The following is a 22,466-nucleotide window of genomic DNA, read 5'->3' as shown; positions in this document are numbered from 1 at the left end:
TCTTTTGATTCTTTTACACTATAAGCGCTGCACACACAGGGATCCTGGAGTTTTTCATCAGTGTTTCCCACAGTAGCTGGAATATCATGGATACTCATCAATAACTCCTGCTACAAGTCTCTGACACAGGTTTTAGAGATGCCACTATATGATTCCACCCTGGGTCATGAGTGTGTGGTTCAAACAGTATAACACAAAGCAAGCCATGTGTTAGGCCTGGGTTTGATCCTTGGTCTTGCATCCCCATTATCACACTGCTGTGCCCTAGCATTGCTGAGTATGCCTCACAACAACAACAACAACAACAACAACAAAACCATCAATTCTGTATTTACCTCTTCATAGACAGGTCCTGGAAAGTACTGTATGCAAAATGATACCTAATGAGACCAAGCACTTGAATAGCACCACCATTGTACTCAATACTGAATTGCTGCTCTTCTCTCACATCAACAGTATAACAATATGACAGTAAGTGAAATGTTACATAGGGTAGGATAGGATGTGCTGCAAACAGGGCTGATTTGGAATGTAACCTCCTGATGTCATTCTCTCACATTCATACCACTGAGCTCAGGGGAGAAAGCACTAAAATCCGTTAAAAAATTTTTTTTTAAATTTTTGGGCCACATCTGGCTGTGCTCAGGGGTTACTCCTGGCTTTACATTCAGGAATCATTCTAGAATGAACCTGGGTTGGCTACATGCAAGGCAAACACCCTGCCATTTTGCTATTACTCCAACTCCATCCATTAAACGTTTCAACCACACTTAGTATTACTTAACTTTCCCCCTTTATTTTTACTAACACAAAAGCAGGATAATTGTAACTTAAGAACTGGGGCCGGAGAGATAGCATGGAGGTAAGGTGTTTGCCTTTCATGCAGAAGGTCCGTGGTTCAAATCCCGGCGTCCCATATGGTCCCCCGTGCCTGCCAGGAGCGATTTCTGAGCATAGAGCCAGGAGTAACCCCTGAGCACTGCCGGGTGTGACCCAAAAACCAAAAAAAAAAAAAAAAAAAAAAAAAAAAAAAAAAAAAAGAACTGACTTTTCATGAGGATGCATATGTCACATGCAGTAAGTTCTTTTCTTTTTTTGGGGAGGCCACAATCCAAAACCCCTAAGCAGTGCTTAGGGGTTACTCCTGGCTCTCTGCTCAGGAATCAATCTTTGTAGGCTCAGGGATATAGGATGCTGGGGATTGAACCTGGGTTGGTCACATGCAAGGCAAATGCACTACGTGCTGTGCTATCACTTTGGCCCATAGAGTCAGTTGTTAAGCTCCAACTAGCCGTCAAATTTAATAGTATTTGAGAGCCCAGTAGGAACAGCAATTTTGATGGGAAAGTTGCATAGAAGACAACTATGCTCAATGAGCAAAAACAGTAACACGAAGGGTCAACTAGTAACAGCTCAGTACATCCTCAATGGCTTTAATAATGCCATGTGAGTTATAACAATTATCATAAATTGACTTTTATTGATCTGTTTTCTTATAATTCCATGTTTTTGTAACGAGCAATACAAAGTAAAATTGTTTCAGCCTACCAAGGGAGCAGGTTTGGAGGTGGATGGGAAATAGGGACGTTGATGGAAAGAAGACCACACTGGTTGTGGGGCTGATGTTGAAATATTAAATGCCTGAAACAACTGTATTATGAACAACTTTGTCAATTATGGTGGTTTAAAGAACAAAAACCAAAAAATATGACCCTCAAAGAACCACAGGTATATTTCAGTAGCAATATGTAATGCCTTTGAAGAAGTGGGCCCTCAATACACCTATACTTTTTTGTTTTGTTTTGTTTTTGGGTCACACCCAGTGGTGGCGCTCAGGGTTACTCCTGGCTCTGCGCTCAGAAATTGCTCCTGGCAGGGTTGGGGGACCATATGGGATGCCGGGATTTGAACCACTATCCTTCTGCATGCAAGGCAAACGTCCTACCTCTACGCTATCTCTCCAGCCCCACAAATTTGTTTTTTTCATTAAATTTTTTTTTTTTTTTTTTTTGTGGTTTTTGGGTCACACCCGGCAGTGCTCAGGGGTTATTCCTGGCTCCAGGCTCAGAAATTGCTCCTGGCAGGCACGGGGGACCATATGGGGCTCCGGGATTCAAACCAATGACCTCCTGCATGAAAGGCAAACGCCTTACCTCCATGCTATCTCTCTGGCCCCAAAATTCTTGTTTTTTTTTTTTTTTTTTTTTTGCTTTTTGGGCCACACCCAGTGACGCTCAGGAGTTACTCCTGGCTATGCGCTCAGAAGTCGCTCCTGGCTTGGGGGACCATATGGGACGCCGGGGGATCGAACCGCGGTCCGTCCAAGGCTAGCGCAGGCAAGGCAGGCACCTTACCTCTAGCGCCACCGCCCAGCCCCCATTAAAAATATATTTTTTTTTTTTGGTTTTTGGGCCACACCCAGTAACGCTCAGGGGTTACTCCTGGCTATGTGCTCAGAAGTTGCTCCTGGCTTGGGGGACCATATGGGACACCGGGGGATCGAACCGCAGTCCGTCCAAGGCTAGCGCAGGCAAGGCAGGCACCTTACCTTTAGCGCCACCGCCCGGCCCCCAAAAGGAAAGGATAAAAATATTTTTGATGAGGCCGGAGAGATAGCATGGAAGTAAGGCGTTTGCCTTCATGCAGAAGGATGGTGGTTCAAATCCCGGCATCCCATATGGTCCCCTGTGCCTGCCAGGGGCGATTTCTGAGCATAGAGCCAGGAGTAAGCCCTGAGCGCTGCTGGGTGTGACCCAAAAACAAAAACAAACACAAACAAACAAAAAAAATGAGGGGGGGTTTAGGTCATACACAGTGGTTCTTCAGGGCTTATTATTCCTGACTCTGTGTTCAGAAAATATGGGGCTCTGGCAAAATTGAGCCAGGATCAGCTGCGTGTAGGGCAAGCACCCTGCCTGTACTATCCCTCTGGCTCCTGATAGAAAAAATAATTTTATTATTATTATTATTATTATTATTATTATTTTGGTTTTTGGTTCATACCCAGCGGAGCTCAGGGGTTACTCCTGGCTCTGTGCTCAGAAATCACTCCTGGCAGGCCTTGGGGACCATATGGGATGCTGGAATTTGAACCACATCTGTCCTGGATACGCTGCGTGCAAGGCAAATGCCTTACCTCTGTGCTATCGCTCCAGTCCCATCCTGATAGAAAAATTTAAAGAAAGGTTGTACACTGATTGACAGAAAGATTCCTTTTTGAATATAGTTGGAGATGCAACTGTCTCTTGTATAGTTAAGACAGTTGTTCGAGACATACTGAGCTCAGATGTAGCTCAAACTATGATGCAAAAATGAGTAGTACAGAGCTATGGATAAAAACATAATGATCAGTGCTAGAAAACCATGAGACCCACACTTTAGTGCCTTTTCTTTCTATTAAGAAAAAAAGGATCCCTCCCTCCTTCCTTTCCTCCTTCTCTCCCTAACCTTTCTCCTTCCTTCTCTCCTTTCTTTTGCAGAAGAAATAGAAATAGAAAAGTACAAGCTCATAAGTCCTTTGAGCCTGTGACTTCCTACAGCCTTCAGTGTTAGTTCCATCTGTCAAATGTCTACTATGGCACAGGAAAGCTATTTAAAGTGCTGGAGCTATTGTGATTAGGGCAGATTAGCTGGAAAGAATGATATTTTTAGCTCTCAGCTAGACTTAGGGTGTTGAATCAGAAGGCACTAAACCTGAAAATGTTCACATTAATATGGCCTCAAACTGGAAAGAAATGTAAAGGCCAGAGAATTCCAGACCTTGGAATGGAGGCAAAAGGCAAGATTAGTTGCATGAAGTGAATTCCAAGATTAGTAGTGATTTAGCCTTGGTCTCTAGAGAAAAATCAAGTGTCCATCTCCCTCCATTCCAACTACACAGAGGAGTCTGTCAGTGTGCAAACAGATATGTTGGTATTTGGAGCACCCAAGGAGAAACTGGCTTGAGGCCATAGCAGGATAGAGCGAAAATGAATTTGCTCTAAGAAACTGTGCTAAGTTACTCTTGAGGACACAACACCACCAAGAGAGAGGCCAAACACTGCTTTTTTGGTGAGATCACAAAGGTATACTAATGTGCAGTAAGAGTTTAAAACTCCCAAGATGGAAGCAAGGGAAGTTTTTCTATTATAATGACAGGCTGACTCAAAACCCTCAGTTATACAGACTTCTATTTTCTTTTCAGAAAAAGAATATCCCTTTAATACTGGGCATCTAAAACCAAATCCTTCCAGTTACTTGAGTCTTTCTTTGCTTCTGTAGACAAAGTATCCCAAATGATCTTCAAGGAAACAGGTGTTTTACAGATGGTATTTACCAAGTATTTTGTAATATTAAATTTCATGGTAAATAAAAATATAATTTTCAGAATATCAAAGTACTGGTAACTTTTTTTTTTTTTTTTTTTTGGTTTTTGGGCCACACCCGGCAGTGCTCAGGGGTTACTCCTGGCTGTTTGCTCAGTAATAGCTCCTGGCAGGCACGGGCGACCATATGGGACACCGGGATTCGAACCAACCACCTTTGGTCCTGGATCGGCTGCTTGCAAGGCAAACGCCACTGTGCTATCTCTCCGGGCCCTCCATTTTTCAATTTTAATTAAAAGGGACAATCTTTTTATTGTCTAACAGGTGTTCTCAGAAGTATCCATATAAAATGTTATCATAAAACCAATTCTTTTTTTTTTTTTTTTTTTTTGGTTTTTGGGTCTCACCCGGCAGTGCTCAGGGGTTACTCCTGGCTCCACGCTCAGAAGTCGCTCCTGGCAAGCATGGGGGACCATATGGGACGCCGGGATTCGAACCGATGACCTTCTGCATGAGAGGCAAACGCCTTACCTCCATGCCATCTCTCCAGCCCCATAAAACCAATTCTTTTTTTTTGGCTTTTGAGCCCCATAAAACCAATTCTTACTGATTAACTATAACCAAGGGTCAGTGGCTGCTTCTTTAAAAAGACCCACTCTGGGTCAAGAGTGAAAGCACAGTGGTAGGGCATTTGCCTTGCACACAGATGACCCAGGATGAACCTAGGTTCGATTCCTAGCATCCCATATAGTCCCCCGTGCCTGCCAGGAGCGCTGAGCACAGAGCCAGGAGTAAGCCCTGAGTGCTGCCGGGTGTGGCCCAAAATAAAAAACAACAACAAAAAAGATCCACTATGGTTCTTATCGTTAGCAACTGAGGATTCTGTACCAGAAAATTCCCCAAGAACAGCTTAGACTATGTACAATTATCAGTCCTCATTCTGCCTCTGCCTCCAATTAAATCAGTTTTATGCTAAGTAGCAGGCTTCAGGAGGTTAAGATAAAACTATCTGAGTTGAAAACTCTAATAAATATGGGGCCGGAGAGATAGCACAGAGGTAAGGTATTTGCCTTTCATGCAGAAGGATGGTGGTTCGAATCCCAGCATCCTATATGGTCCCCTGTGCCTGCCAGGGGTGATTTATAGAGTCAGGAGTAACCCCTGAGCACTGCTGGGTGTGACCCAACCCCCCCCCCCCCAAAAAAAAACCCAAAAAAACAAAAAATTCTAATAAATAACTAGTCAGGGTGATAAAACTAGACTGGGAATGTTAAATAAAAGAAAGGTATTGACCCAGCTTCAATCCCTGACAACCCTATGATTCCCTGAGTCCATCAAGAATAATTCCTGAGTGCAGAGCCAGGAGTAACCCATGAGCACTGCTGGCTGTGGCTGAAAACAAAAACAACAAAGACAATACCCAAGAAGGCAATATAAGGTATTCCTGATAAAGATTAATACGAGTTAGTCCAATGGAAACTAGAGAGGACTTTTTCTTTTTATAGACTATTTCCTACTAAGATTCCAATGCCTCAGGAGAATCCCCTTAAAAGTTGTATCTAAACAAATAAAAAAAGAGAAGGCTCACCTAGAAAAAAACAGCTCAGTAAACACTTGAATAATGATTTATTAACCCCATTATGTGATATAACAATTTCTACTAGGGGCTGGAGAGATAGCATAGCAGTAGGGCCTTTGCCTTGCATGCAGCCAACCCAGGAGGGATCCGGTTCAATTCCTGGCATCCCATGTAGTCCCACAGCCTGCCAGGGGTGATTTCTGAGTGCAGAGCCAGGAATAACTCCTGAGCACCACTGGGTGTGGTACAAAAACATATCAATCAATTAATAAAGTAAAAAATAAAACTATTTTTACAAATTTTCTTTTACTGAACTAATTTTCAATAATTCCATTTGCCTTTTTTTTTTTTTTTGGTTTTTGGGTCACACCCAGCAGAGCTCAGGGTTCCTTCTGGCTCTATCCTCAGAAATCGCTCCTGGCAGGCTTGGGAAACCATATGGCATGCCAGGATTTGAACTACCATCCTTCTGCATGCAAGGCAATTGCCCTACCTCCATGCTATCTCTCCGGCCCCTAAATTTGCCATTTTGTTGTAACAAGCAATATTAAATAAACTATGTTGTCTCTACAAGGAGCAAGCTTGGGGGTGGGTGGGAAACTGAGGATAATGTAGAGGAGGGAATATTACTCTGGTAGTGGGATTGGTGTTAGAACACTGAATGCCTGAAACTACTGTTAGTATGAACGGGTGTTAAGTAAAGTTCTTTTTTTTTTAAAGGATGTAGCTAAACATACAGAATGAATACATCACAGAGTTCCCAAACACTGAAATTCTTTCAATGTTGATTGGAAGAGACAGTCAAGCTTTCCTTCTGTACTGTCTTGTCCCCAGTGCTATGCCTCCTGTCCCCAGTGCTAAGCCCCACACTACAATGGCAGGAGGGCAGTAGGCTGGAAGGAGGAAATGATGGGCAAGTAAAGAAAGAGGAGGCATGACCAGACAACATGGTTGTCATTCTTCAACCCTACTAAGCCTGTACTAATCTCAACAAAGAGAGGCTGGATAAACACAGTCTAACTGGACAGTTCAGGTTTCCTTCAAGTCTCAATATCTCGGGAACACTTCAAGGACAGATAGTGGCTACTGTTTTTCTTCTTTGATTACCTCTCTGATGTTCTATTATAGTAAAAAAAAAAAAATCAACTAGAAAAAGGTCTGGACTTTCTAAAGGTAATCAAAGAGAATAGTACCATGTATGAAAGCTGACACAAGGCAAGAAATATAAAACTTACCAACTAGATTTTAGTCAACTATTAATTTTTTTCTTCCCCAGGTGGGGGGAGTGGAGGGATTTTGGGGGATGGGGTATAGGTCAAACTTGACTGTGTTTGGGGGACCATATATGATTACAGATATCAAACCATAACTGGACACATGTAAGGCAAGAATATGATCCCCTATATTATTTTGGGGGGTGTTAAGGAGCATATCTGGTAGTACTCAGGGATCGGTCCTGGCAGGGCTCAGAGGACCATATGTAGTACTGGTGATTGGCCTTGACCCACCTGTTGTACTATCTCTTCAACACCTCCCAAGGTATTCTTTTTTATTTTGGTGGGGAGGATCACACCTTAGATCAGGGGTCCTCAAACTTTTGAAACAGGGGGCCAGTTCACTGTCTCTCAGACCATTGGAGGGTCTGACTATAGTAAAAACAAAACTTATGAACGAATTCTTATGCACACTGCATATATCTTATTTTGAAATGAAGAAACAAAACAGATACAAATACAATATGTGGCCCGAGGGCCATAGTTTGAGGACCACTGCCTTAGATGCTCAGGGATTACTCCTGGCTGGCTGTGTCCTCAGGTATCGCTATTAGTATTCCTCAGGGATATAAAATGGGGTGCTGGGAATCAAACCTGGGTTGGGAACATGCAAGGCAAGTGCCTTTTCCATTGTACTATTTCTCCAATCCCCAAAACAGCAGTTTCTTGAAGGTTGTGCCACTGTTGATACGAATCACAAATTTTTTGGTTTTGATTTTTTTTTTTTTTTGGTTTTTGGTTTTGGGATCACACTCAGCAGCGCTCAGGGGTTACTCCTTGCTCTATGCTCAGAAATCGCTCCTGGCAGGCTCGGGGGACCATATGGGATGCCAGGATCTGAATCACTGTCCTTCTGCATGCAAGGCAAACGCCTTACCTCCATGCTATCTCTCCAGCCCCTAAAATATTTTTTTTTTAAAGACGGCTTTACTAGAATGAAAAGGAAATGTTGTGTCATTACTCACCAGCATTCAGATGACATTCCTTAATCTGAAACTGAAGCTCATTTTCATTGGGAATATCCTTCCATGTTGCAAGGAAGACCTGGCGTTCTGTGGAGAAAAGCAGAGGGAATGTAATGAGTGCAGAGTCTGATAATGTTTGGATCTTGGATGCTGTGCACTTCTCCTCTGGGTGCTGACTTTTGCATCACAGCCAGGAGAAGCCTGGGACAGGAGTCAACTTTTTGCTCTGCAGAGGTTCTACATTCCTGTTCAATCAATCTCTTATCAGTAGCACAAGACACAGGAAGAGTCTGCATTCAAGATTTAGTTTGCTTATCTAGATGACTTGGGATAAGTTCTATGTCTTTTTCTTTTCTTTTCTTTTCTTTTTTGGTTTTTGGGCCACACCCAGCGGTGCTCAGGGGTTACTCCTGGCTGTCTGCTCAGAAATAGCTCCTGGCAGGCACGGGGGACCATATGGGACACCGGGATTCGAACCAACCACCTTTGGTCCTGGATCGGCTGCTTGCAAGGCAAACACCGCTGTGCTATCTCTCTGGGCCTGTCTTTTTCTTTTTTAAAATTTACTTTTACTGAGGCTGGAATGGTGGCGCAGTGGTAGGGTGTTTGCTTTGCATGCGGCTAACCTAGGATGGACTGTGATTGGATCCTGATGTCCCATATGGTCTCCCAAGCCAGGAGCAATTTCTTAGCGCATAGTCAGGAGTAACTCCTGAGCATTACCTGGTGTAGCCCAATAAAAAACAAAAAAAAATTTTTAAACTTTAATTTTGTTTTTATAATTTTCACATATATAAAATTATGTCTGTCTTATCTACCCAATGACCCATTAACTTTTTTTGAGGGGGCGACCCACACATGGCGGTGTTCATCTTACTCCTGGCTCTGCACTCAGAAATCACTGCTGTCAGGCTCAGTGGACCATATGGGATGCCAGGAATTGAACTCGAGTCCATCCTGGGTTGTTTGCATGCATGGGAAATGCCCTACCACTGTGCTATCTCTCTGGTTCCCCCATTAACGGTTATTTTTTGTAGTATGTACCAATTTGTTAGGTTTTTTTTCCTTCCTTTGTTTTTGGATCTTATCAAGTGGTACTTGATCCTTACTCCTGGCTGTGCATTTAGAAATCACTCCTGGTGGTGCCTGGGAGACCATGTGGGATGCCAGGGATTAAACCAAGGTTGGCCACATGCAAGGCAAGTACCCTACCTGCTGTACTATTCTGTACTATTCTGGCCGTGGTTTCTTATGTATTACTGAATAATTGAGACATTAATTTAGGGGCAAATGCTAAATTTGTACCTAGTACCTTACAATAATTATTTCTGCTTCACAAACTTGGAGACTCAGATTCAAAGAAGTCAAGAACTTTGGCCAGTCATAGCTAACAGGTCACATGGAGACTTAAATACACTTACCACCAAACCCTTACTCTGGATATTGGGGTGGATGAATCATTCAGAAAAAGACAGTATGGGGCCCGGAGAGATAGCACAGTGGCGTTTGCCTTGCAAGCAGGCGATCCAGGACCAAAGGTGGTTGGTTCGAATCTCGGTGTCCCATATGGACCCCCGTGCCTGTCAGGAGCTATTTCTGAGCAGACATCCAGGAGTAACCCCTGAGCACCGCTGGGTGTGGCCCAAAAACCAAAAAAAAAAGAAAAAGACAGTATGATTTGAGAACTTTAGAGATAAACAGTAAAGCAAGATGCATCAAAACTTAGGTGATTATAATAATTGCCAATTATTAACAGCTTTAGAATAGTCATAGCCATTTTTAAACTTTAAAGAAACTTGTAATTCAAGGGCAATGCTCTGCCTGACATTTTGAGGAAGAGCAAAGATGTACAGGAAGACATACTTACCCATTTTGCCATCTTCTACAAAAAGCACATTGAGTGGGATGAGGCAGCTGAAGTAGAAGACATCAATATTGTTTTTCACAGCCACCTGCCAGGAAAATAATGAGGGAAAATTAGGACATCACAGGAAACCAGGTAGGACAGAAAAAATAGTATGTGTCTAGAAATATACCACCCTATTTTCTCCTTCTTTTAGACAATGCAGAACTCTTCAAATCAAAGTACCCTAGCCCAACTACTGCTAAGCACACTCTGCACTGTTAGAAAACTGTGGCAACAGGGACAAATTCCAGGAACCAGTTTCATATCCAGAAACATCAATATATATATGTATATGTATATATATATGTACATATTACATATGTATATATATATAAATATACATATATACACACACTTTTTTCTCTCCATATACACACACTTTTAATTAGTATGTTTATTAAACATTAGCTGCTGTTACGGCTTACTAAGCACCTATCTAGAATCTTCATTATAACTCCCTCTCGCATTGTGTAGATGAAAAACAGTCTCAGTAAGATTAAGTAACACTCAGGGTCACAGTGCTAATACCAAAAAAGCTAGCATCAAATGCCTTGATTTTTTGGCTACCCACTCTCTACAAAACTGACTCCAGATTGCCCCTTCACTTTTACTAGATACTCATTTTAGGAGCCAGAGTGATAGCACAGCAGCAGGGAATTTGCTTTGCATGCGGCTGACCTGCATTCGATTCCTGGCATCCCCTTGGTGTCCACCCCACATCCCACACCCAACCCCAACCTACCAGGAATAATTCCTGAACACAGAGCCAGGAATGCCGAGTGATGCTGGGAATGATCCAAAACCAAAACCAAACAAACAAAAACATACTGATTTGGGGGCTGGAGAGGGTACAGGAATTAAGAAGTTTGCTTCACTTAGCTGTTCCCAATTTTATCCCTGCAACACATATGCTCCTCTGAGTATGAGCCAGAGTGACCCAGGAGCACAGAACCAGAACTAAGGCCTGAGCCCTGCCAGATGCGGCTCAAACCCCAAAATACTGTCTAAGAGTTTCTTTTGTAAAATCTTATTTTCTATGTCCTATAATTTGAAAAAGCTGGTTGGATCACACACTGGTAGATTGAAGAGAACAAAAAGCCTTTGAGCAAAAGAAGAAACAATCTTTTCACAACATAGGTTTTTGATTTAGGTAGGCTGTGATTTGGCCTTGGCTGTTCAATTCAGAGCATGCTGCTTATATTTTTAAAAAGCTACAATAAGTTCTCTTATTCAGGGCAACACTGATTGGTGAATATATTCAGAAACATGCCGGTTCCACTGCAGCAGAGTCTAAGAACTATGTACTGTAAGAGGGAGAGGAGGAGGAGAATTGTTCTAAAACCACTACTTCCCACTGGTTTCTGTCACTAGTGACTTTTCTATCTCTGTTTTTGGCACCCCAGGAAACGATTTCTCTGGGCAAGTTCTATAATCAGTAACCAGGCCTACTTCTCTCCCATTTTGCATGAATAACAAAGAGGGAGAAAGTGCTTAACTAGCACCCCTCTCCCCCAACCCTTTGGGAGAATGTCTACAGCTTATCTATTGCTTCATCTCAAGTCTGGCTACGAGATGCAAAAATTTTACTTCCCATACTTTTACTACTTTAAAAAATTAAAAAAAAAATTTTTTTTTGGATCACAGCTGGCTGTGCTCAAAGATCTCTCCTGGAGGGCTCAGGAGGTCCTGGAGATGTTGGAGATTGGCCCAGGATCTGCTGCATGCAAGGCAAATACCTTACACACTGTACTAGTACTACTGCTTCGGCTCCTGCTTCTTACAGTTATCACTAGCTCATATTCCCCACATTTAGTACTTTCACTTCCTCTTCCTTAATTTGGTTCAGCAGTATCTATCTGACATAATCTATTCTCTCTCTCAAATAAACCGTCAAATTACTTTCCTCTTAATGTCCTGAAACCTGACTGCTGTGGATCTTTTCCTTGCCTGAACACGCAGACCTGCCGGCTGGAAGGGTAAGTTAAAGGCGGACCAGAAGAAAGGCCTCACCATCCATCCACCATCATCCACAACCATCCAGGACTCAATAATTAATATGTATTCCTACAGATAGGCATATATAATCCTGACAAGTTAAGCTGGAGAGCTATTTTCCTGGTGCTTTAGGCATGAAAGTTTACCTGGTCTATTGGAAATCAATGATTTTATGTGTGTGTATCCAACTGCCGTGTTAGCGCCTTCCCTAGACTAAGTAATATCCCAAAATGAACATGTTGAAAATCAAACTCTTAAATCATTCCTTCTTATCCCTAAAAAGAACCTCCTGCTGTCTTTCTAAACTCAGTAAATGGAATGCTGCAAAGACTTTTAATGGTCTTCCTGCTTCTGCACTTGTCTCACTCCTAACACCTAGCCTCTCCAGTCTATTCTCAACTTAGCAGCCACAGTGATCTTAAAATGTAGGTCAGTTCATAAATATTTCTCTGCTCCACCCTTTAGTGACTGGGGCTGGAGAGATAGTACAGCAGGTTGGGCACTTGTCTTGCACATGGCAGACCTGGGCTCGATGCCTGCAACCCCATATGGTCCCCAGAGGACTGTCATGGTTAATTTCTGAGTGCAGAGCCAGGAGTAACCCCTGAGCATTGCTGGTTAAAAAAAAAAAAACAAATAACATTACAAAACCAATGTAACAACTTGCTCTTCAAGCCTGTGTTCTCCCTTGTCTTTTTTTTTTTTTTTTTTTTTGCTTTGCCTATTTCCACTCAGAGAAACCTGTGTTTCCTCTTAAACACAGGCTTTTTTTTCTCTCCTATCACATCTTTCTAACTTAGTTTTTCTTCCTTTGTCTTTTTATTTTTTGCCTAAATAAATATCAACAAAAGTTAGCTTGCCAAACACCACAACCCCCAACCCAAAATTACAACTGTCTATACCAGTGATGGCTAACATTTTTGAGTCCACGTGCCCAAACTGCCACACAAAACCAAAGAATTTCCTCTAAGTGCCAGCACGTAAATTAAACCTTAATAACAAGATTTTAGTATCTAAAAACTCTTTAAAATTTTATAAATTAATTGCGGACCTTCCCACGTGCCAGCTGCAAGGCCTTCGCGTGCCATCGCAGGGCTGATATCGGTACCTCTCTGATGGCATGTACTATTTGCCTGCAGTACTGTATTATCCACAGAAACCTACTGCCCCAGGAAAATATGTCCAGGTGTATTCTATTCTTCAGCTATAAGTATTTATACTTGTGAAAGTTGTGGGCTGCTGCAAAGCAGTGGTTCTTAAAATTAGTGGGTTGAAATTGATATAAAGTAATAAGATAGAACAGAAAATATCAGTGTATTACTGTAAAAGAGTAATGTTTCCCGTTTTTGGGTGGCACACCTCGTGATGCTCAGGGGTAACTCCTGGTTCTGCACTCAGGAATCACTACTGGAAGTTCACAGGGAGCTATATGGGGTGCAAGACATCAAACCTGGATTAGCGGTGTACAAGGAAAGCACCCTATCTATCCACTGTGCTCTCTGCAGCCCTAGAGTAGTGTTTTTTGAAATCATTTTATATTATGTGTCTGTACATTATTTAAATACACTATTTTTCCCCCTGCGTCCGCCCCTATTTTTAAAAAAATATGTATCTTGGGCTGGAGCAGTGGCACAAGTGGTAGGGTGTCTGCCTTGCATGCGCTAACTTAGGACTGACTGCAGTTTGATCTCCCCGTGTCCCATATGGTCCCCCAAGCCAGGAGTGATTTCTGAGCGCATAGCCAGGGGTAACCCTGAGGGTTACTGGGTGTGGCCCAAAAACAAACAAACAAAATGTATCTTTATGTATAATTTGTTTCCCTTCATTAGGGATGCCAGACCATGCAAATCTCTGCATTAATTGCACTGGCGATTAAGCTCACAGTCTCAAGCTTACTAATATACTTTCTAAGTCCCTGAGGCATCTTCAAGTGCTTTTCTGCTGGGGTTGAGGTACGGCTGTCAGGATTGCAGCAGCACTTACAGGTGGCATTGGGGTTTAAATGCACGACTTGGCAAGTGCTTTAAGTTGCTGAGCCATTTTCTTGGCCTAAGATGTTTTTCTTAACGTAGTTGCAGTTAAAAAGGTGCAACATCCTATTAAAAGCACACAGTGAGGAAATGAGTTCGATGCACTATGGAATACGAAGCATGCCTCAGTCAGATCACAGATGGTACTAAGGAAAGTATTACCTAATCTTGGTTCCTCTGGTGTGTCATGTGCCACACGTGGTCATAACAATATTAACTTGCTTCTTAGGAGACATCAATAGTAAGAGCAAATGGAAATGATTATGAGGTACTTGGAAAACACAGAAGTAGGCTATAAACACTTAATAACAATAATGATTTTTAAAAGATCCTTTCAGTGGCTGCTGGGGGAAAGAGCAGCCTGTCAGCATCAGCCTATAACCAGCAATTAGTTTCTTTCCCCAGCACATGAAGCTTGTGGCAGTAGCTGCAGCCTCTTTATGGTGGCACAGCTGGAGTCAAACAGGCTAAATTAATATTCTAACCTTGTTCCAGTGTACTCAAAAGTACTATAAAAAGGTATGAGATGAACTCAATCTGAACCCTGGCAGTGTAGCCTCTCATCACACCGTGGCTCATGGCAGAGAACCACAGGAGGCACTGCCACAAGGAAACCCAAGGCTGGTGCTGCCCAGCTCACCTTTGAGATTATAGCATCTACTCTTCCATGACGTCATTCATGACCTTTCCAAGTCTCTGAAGATTTGTGTTTTTTTTTTCTTCTTCATTTATTTCTCCTCTCCATTTAGCTTTTGGAAAGATTATTCGCAGACTAGTCCAATCTAGAACCAGGCAGTGACGCCAACCATCTCCAGTTCTCTAAGGAATGATGATTCAGATGTGTTGTAATCACCACACCATCTAGTCAACAGATCCCAGAGGAATGGCTCTGAGTGACAGCTTTGTAATGGCACCAACTCCAACTGTGGAATATATGTCATCTGAGATTGAAGCAGAAGAAGCTCCTACTGGCTGCTAGAGTTAAATCAACCTGTAGCTCTGTTTTCCCAGTAAATGCCACATACTAGCTACTATTTTTAATTTAAATATAGCCTTATATTTCATCCTATTCATGTATAAATTAAGAATGTCTAAATAGTTAAAAATAAAGCAGAAATGTTATGAAAATGCACAACAGAAAATGTAAACTTACTTTTTTTTCTCTGATGCTACTTAAAATTTTACATCTTTATTAATTTTTTTGTCTGGATTTGTTTGGTTTGTTTGTTTTTGGGTTACACCCAGCCGCGCTCAGGGATTACTCCTGGCTCTATGCTCAGAAATCGCTCCTGGCAGGCTCAGGGGACCATATGAGAGCAAGGGATTTGAACCATCTTACCTCCATGCTATCACTCCGACCCCCACATCTTTATTAATTAATTTTTTTTTTTTTTTTGGTTTTTGGGCCACACCTGGTAACGCTCAGGGGTTACTCCTGGCTATGTGCTCAGAAGTTGCTCCTGGCTTGGGGGACCATATGGTACACCGGGGGATCGAACCGCGGTCCGTCCTAGGCTAGCGCAGGCAAGGCAGGCACCTTACCTTTAGCGCCACCGCCCGGCCCCAATTTTTTAAGGTTAATATTTAAATAAGAATCCTTTATCATTATTTTTTCAGACCACCAAAGAGATCAGCATTTTACATGGCACCTTAGCAGCCTTTAGCAGCACTTTTCTGCTCTTCATTCTAAGGAAGTATTAATAGAGGAGGCCCTTATAAGGAAAATTTGACAGGTTCTTTTCTTCCAGATAAATCAATAGTTCCAAGTCCTGCCTAAGCTAATTTTTCCTTGGGCAACAATATATTCTTCAACTTAAAAAATTTATGTTTAAAAAGAGTTCAGAATTAAAAGAAAAATAAAGAAAAAGAACTTAACCCCCTGACCCAAATCTCTCAAACTTTCAAATTTTTGAGTAGTACCTATAATTACTAAGCTTTAAGCAAGCAATGGGGTCTGGTGAAATAGAACAGTGAGGGGTAAGGCCCTTGCTTCTGCATAGTCAATTTAGGTGCAATCTCCGTTACCACATATGGTTTCCCAAGCACTGCTAGAAGTGATCCCTGAGCACTGCCAAACGTGTCCTTCCAAAAATAAAAAAGCAGGGGATGAGCTGGAGTGATAGCACAGTAGAGAGGGCGCTTGGCTTTGCATGTGGCTGACCTGGGTTCAATCACTGGTATCCTATATGGTCTCCCAAGCCTGCCAAGAATGATTCCTGAGCACAGAGCCAGGAAGTAACCCCTGAACACAAGTAGGGTGTGGCCCAAAAGCAGAAACAAAAATAGGCAGGGTCTGGAGTGGGTAACCCACAAGTTAATATGGTTGCCTTGCATCACAAAGCCAAAACAGCACTCCATGTGGTCCACTGAGCCCATTAGAGTGAGTTGGAGTGATCCCCGATCAAAAAGCCAGGAGTAAGCCTGAGCACAGCCAGGTAAAACAAAATGAGGGGGAGAGGGAAGGCAATAGGATTCTAAGAGCCACACTCTCTGGAACAGCCTTATTTTGAAATCAAAAGATGCTAAAAATAAATAACTGTGACTCCTTTTATAGTTCCTATTCTGTCACAAGATATGCTTACTCTTGGGGCTGGAGCAATAGTACAGCAGGGAGCTTGCCTTGCACATGGCCAACCTGGGTTCAATCTCCAGCACCCCAACCACCACCAGGATTAATTCCTGAGTGCAGAGTCAGAAATAATCCCTGAACACTGCCAGATGTGTCCCCCCAAGACAAAAACAAAGACTGATCTCATTCTGCAGAAACACAGATAATTTAATTAGATAATGAATCAGAAGTACGCAGATTAACTCATTAGAATAGTGAGAAAATTATAAACTGGTACTCTATCACAGAACCACATCATCAGCCTAATCATCTGTTTAACGAAGAAATAAATTAGAATTATGAAGTCCAAGGCAGAGTGGGATTAGAAGTCTGGACTCACTCTCTAATCCTTCTGAAATTTACAGCAAATTTTCAAATAAAGCTTTTAAAAAAGAGAACTGCTTCCTCCTTCAAAGCCAATTGCAAGAAAAAGTAGGCAGATTATAATTTTTATAAAACCACTTTGAAGAGAGCAGAAAAAAGCAGCCTACCTGTAGTTATCACTGAAATAATATAGATTATAGTATGTCAGGCTGAATTTATTATCAAAGTTCCAACAAAGTCTCTACTGACAACCTTGTAATGGACATCTCAGAGTGGATTTCAGCTTCAGGAGTCTCAATCTTCCTTTCCCTGGATCTCCCAAGTGGTGCTCAGGATTCTAGGTTCAATGTGAGGTCCTGAGCATGTAGTGAGTTACCCAGGCAACACCAGATGTGCTTAGGACCTCTAGAGCAGCAGTAAGAATGCTTGAGGGACCATGAGTACCCTGGATCAAAACTAGGGTCAGCTGCGTGTAAAGACATAAGGCTTACCCCAAGAGTCTGAATCTTCTTACTTCACTTCTCTAAACTTACAATCACATCTATACATACCAAAGTAAGCACTTCTAATCCATATATAGAAAAATATGAATATATAAAGTGCTAAGCCGTTACTTTTTTTTTTTTTTTTTTTTTTTTGGTTTTTGGGTCACATCCGGCAGCGCTCAGGGGTTACTCCTGGCTCTATGCTCAGATGTCACCCCTGGCAGACTTGGGGGACCATATGAGATGCTGGGATTCGAACCACTGTCCTTCTGCATGCAAGACAAACATCCTACCTCTATGCTATCTCTCTAGCCCCACCATTACTTTTTTTGTTTTGTTTTGTTTTTTTGGGTCACACCCATAGCACTCAGGGGTTACTCCTGGCTCTATGCTCAGAAATCACTCCTGGCAGGCTTGGGGGCCCATATGGGATGCCGGGATTCGAACCACAGTCCTTCTGCATGCATGGCAAACACACTACCTCTGAGTTATGCCATTACTTTATTTTTGGCCACACTCCGAGGTGCTCAGGGGTTACTCCTGGCTGTCTTCTCAGAAATAGCTCCTGGCAGGCACGGGGGACCATATGGGACACCGGGATTCGAACCAACCACCTTTGGTTCTGGATCGGCTGCTTGCAAGGCAAACACCGTTGTGCTATCTCTCCGGGCCCAGGCCCACTTTTTTTTTTATAGTGTCTCCCCACACCTGCCTTTTGTTTGGTCTTGTTTTGGGACCATACCCAGTGATGCTCAAGAATTATTCCTGGCTGTGTGCTCAGGGATCACTTTTGGCTGTGCTTGGGGGACCATACGGGATGCCAGGGATCAAACCCAGATTGATTGAACTCACATGCAATGCAAGTGCCCTACTCACTGAACTATCTCTCAGATAACCTGCCCCCTGTCACTTTTAAAGGCAAAAGTTAGATTGTTTTGAATAACTGCTTTATGAAAGCAAAGATTTGAGCAATGAGATACAATGTATACTCAGTGACAAAAATCAAACTTTATGCCCTTCCTGGTAAAGTATACCTCCTTATAGTTGTGTCTATCATAATCTACTATAGATTATGAAAGACAGATTTCTGGTCTCATAATAAAAGAGGACTTGCTCAAGGCAAGTTGAGGTTCAAAAGGATTTTATAGAGCATTCCTCTTTTTTTTTTTTGGTTTTTTAGGTCACACCTGGCCCTGCTCAGGAGTTACTCCTGCCTCTATGCTCAGAAATCGCTCCTGGCATGCTTGGGGGACCATATGGGATGCCAGGATTCGAACCACCATCCTTTTGCATGCAAGGCAAACACCTTGCCTCCATGCTAATCTCTCCGGCCCCTATAGAGCATTCTTAAGATTCCGGATTGATTTATTCTGGGAATATTGTATTAGTGTAAATGCTTAATAAGTAGTTGCACAGTGATAATTTGTTTTTAAATTAAAGTGGCACAACATATTAGTTAACACAAAAAGTTAAATGTTGGGGCCAGAGAGAGAGCATGGAGGTAAGGCGTTTGCCTTTCATGCAGAAGATCATCGGTTCCAATCCCGGCATCCCATATGGTCCCCCGAGCCTGCCAGGAGCAATTTCTGAGCCGAAGCCAGGAGTAACTCCTTAGCACTGCCGGGTGTGAACCAAAAACCAAAAAAAAAAAAAAAAAAAAAAAAAAAAGTTAAATGTTAAGACACTCAAATTACTCAAATATTACTCAGAAATTCTTTATTTACTAATTTTGTCTTTTCAAATATCAGTAAGCAAAATGAAATAATCGTTTCTGATGTTTATCTATTGACATGAAAGGAGAATTTGTTTGTTTGTTTGGTTGGTTTCTGGGCGACACCCGGTGGTGCTCAGGGGTTACTCCTGGCTCTGCACTCATAAATAGATCCTGCCAGGCTCGGGGGACTATATGGGATGCTGGGAACTGAACCACCATCTCTCCTAGGTCAGCTGCTGCTTGCAAGGCAAATGCCTTTCTGCTGTGCTATCACTCCAGGCACCGAAAGGAGAATTTGTAATTGTATTTCGGATTATGCTCGGGAAAAGGAACAACCTACCTAAATATAAAGGTATTTAACCGGATTTAGGGCAGAACTACAAGATTACTGATAAGAATAATTTAGAGAAAAATTATAAAATGGCCTTGCTAGGACTTTTTTCAGGAACCAGATTCATCTGTTATTTATAAACATTTTGTTAAGTGGAAACGAAGATTTCTTCAACAACAGATACTGATTAAAAGCTATTGTGTACTGGGAATTAATTGTTCAAGGCACTGGGAGTTCTATCAATGTAGGGGAAAAACTGTTCTTTGTAAATTCTATTCTATTGGGAGAGGGGCAGGAGATGCAAACAAAACATTAAGTAGGGGCCGAAGCGATAGCACAGCAGTAGGGCATTTGCTTTGCACAAGGCTGACCCAGGATGAACCTCGGTTCGATCCCTGGCTTCTCATATGGTCCCCCAAGCCAGGAGTGATTTCTGAGCACATAGCCAGGAGTATCATTGATGTGTCATTGGTGTGCCCCCCCAAAACAAACAAAAAACAAAAAAACCATTAAATAATATTTAAAATGTGATGAATACTCTGGAGGTCAAATAATAGAAAAATGGAGATTACTAGGGGTACAGTAAGGAGGTCTTTATTAAGCTAAGTGTTATCCTGGAACCAAAGCAATAATACGGCAGGTATGAAGGTACAGTGTTTGCTTTCACAAAGCCAACCTGGTCCAATCCCCAGCATGCCATATGAGTATTGCCATGAGTGATTCCTGAGTACCACTGAATGTGGATCAAAAACAAAACAAACAAAACTTTAGGGTTGGAGAGAGTACAGAGAGGAGGCAAGGTATACAAGTGGCTGACTGGTTTGATCAATGGCACTGCAATAAGGCCCCTGAGCATTGTCAGAAGTGGTCATTAAGCAGAGACAAGTGTAATCTCTCAGCCATACCAGATGTGATCTCTCCTAAGTGGCCTCATACTTCTAGCACCACAGGTCCCCAGAGCATCTCTGGGTGTAGTCCAGGAGGCACCCCAGAATTGCAGGATGGCCTGGGTATCCCCAGCACTGCAGGGCCATAGCAGCATCAGATTCTCAGTTTCTTGCATTTAACTAACAGCTATTCTGGCTGAGAGTAGCTAATGATGGGGCTCTTGGGCTCCTGAGCACTGCTTGGGGAAGGGTGGTGAGCTTATCTCCAAAAAAAAGGATATAATTTTAGCAAAGATATAAAAAAGCCAGACAGATATGCAGGTTAGAAGAGATATTCCTGACATAGGAATCAGAGGCTCTGAGAAGGTAGCATGCCCATTTGAGGATTTGTGAGGAAACCAGTATGGCCATAATTGGGGTAGAGGGAGAAGTAACAGATGAGACGAATGAAAGAGGGCAGGAGGAATGGCTGGATTATATCTGATCAGGGAGATTATTTCCTGAATTTGGCTTATTCCTGGGAGGGGGAACAAGGACACATGTGGGCCATGTGGGTTCTGGTGATCAAAGCAGGATTCACTATATGGCAAGCACCCTACCCACCCAGTGGTCCTCAAACTATGGCCCGTGGGCCACATATTGTATTTATATCTGTTTTGTTTCTTCATTGCAAAATAAGATACATGCAGTGTGCATAAGAATTCGTTCATGGGCCTGGAGAGATAGCACAGTGGTGTTTGCCTTGCAAGCAGCTGATCCAGGACCAAAGGTGGTTGGTTTGAATCCCAGTGTCCCATATGGTCCCTCGTGCCTGCCAGGAGCTATTTCTGAGCAGACAGCCAGGAGTAACCCCTGAGCACCGCCGAGTGTGGCCCAAAAACCAAAAAAAAAAAAAAAAAAAAAAAAAAGAATTCATTCATGAGTTTTGTTTTTACTATAGTCAGACCCTCCAATGGTCTGAGGGACAGTGAACTGGCCCCCTGTTTAAAAGTTTGAGGACCTCTGCATCAATCTGGTCCCACTCTCAGAATTTTGGCTTTTCCATTTAGAAAAGGTATCAATGCAAATTCTGCCAGATTGGTATTGAAATGTAAGACTGGACTGTAATACAGCAATAATGGAAGCTTTACAACTTTGGGAGGACTGTGACTAGGTGAAGACAGTCTGAACCCTAGGAGCTGTGTGCAACACAAGGAACTCAAGAATTACAGGAAAATAATGCTAAGTACACGGCAACAGATAAATATCTGATCCAGATAACTTCCTCATTTTAATTTTTTTCAGCCACACCCGTTTGATGCTCAGGGGTTACCCCTGGCTAAGCGCTCAGAAATTGCTCCTGGCTTGGGGGGACCATATGGGACACTGGGGGATTGAACCGTGGTCCTTCTTTAGCTAGCGCTTGCAAGGCAGACACCTTACCTCTAGCGCCACCTCACCGGCCCCATTTTAATTTTTTAAGTTTTCTATATTAGGCAAACTAAATCAGGAGCATAGAGCGAATGGAGATATGATCTCTCTCTGCAATACAGAAAACACCTCCCATAGTCCACAAACCAATCTGGTTATTAGCTAGAATCCTTTATTATAGTCCAAAGTTTCTTCCTTCAGCAATTTACAACAGAATCCTATATAGTTTCAATTGCCCAAGTCCCAAAGTCTACCTTAAACAGATTCAGCCAGTCCCATGTTAAAGCTCTAAGCCCAAAGGCAGCAATTTCTTTTAGCATTTTTTAGCTATACCCAGTGGTGCTTGGGGCTTCTGGCCTGGTATTCCAGGATCAAATCCAGGACTCCTATAAATGCTTCAGCCCTCTAAGTCATCACCAAAAGCCCTCAGGGTCCCATGAAAGGTGCCAGGAATTAAACCTAGGTCAGCAGCATGCAAGGCAAGGGTCATAGCCACTCTACTACCTTTCTGGCCCCTTCTTTTCCTTTAATGACAGCTATTTGTTCACCTTGCTGACTTCCTGACTGCCCTTTGTTGAAGCTAATGGATTAATCTATTTTTACTAACAAACTGTTTGCTATGTAAAGATTACTATTAGATTAAAAAAAATAGGG

General features: G+C 42.4%; 1 protein-coding gene across 1 annotated transcript in view; it reads right to left on the bottom strand.

Annotated features, from left to right (window-relative positions):
• Nucleotides 1-22,466, bottom strand: part of AP2B1 (adaptor related protein complex 2 subunit beta 1) — a 156,133-nt gene that overhangs the window by 8,658 nt on the left and 125,009 nt on the right. The window contains exons 19-20 of the mRNA XM_049771462.1: nucleotides 9,990-10,074; nucleotides 8,123-8,209 (exon numbers count right to left, since the gene is read on the bottom strand). Coding sequence (XP_049627419.1) covers nucleotides 8,123-8,209; nucleotides 9,990-10,074 — 172 coding nt within the window. The remainder of the gene's footprint in view (nucleotides 1-8,122; nucleotides 8,210-9,989; nucleotides 10,075-22,466) is intronic.

Source organism: Suncus etruscus, chromosome 1 (genome assembly GCF_024139225.1).
Source record: "Suncus etruscus isolate mSunEtr1 chromosome 1, mSunEtr1.pri.cur, whole genome shotgun sequence".
Taxonomy (NCBI): Eukaryota; Metazoa; Chordata; class Mammalia; order Eulipotyphla; family Soricidae; genus Suncus; species Suncus etruscus.
The sequence above is the reverse complement of the archived record's forward strand: the minus strand, read 5'-3'. Positions and strand labels throughout refer to the sequence as shown.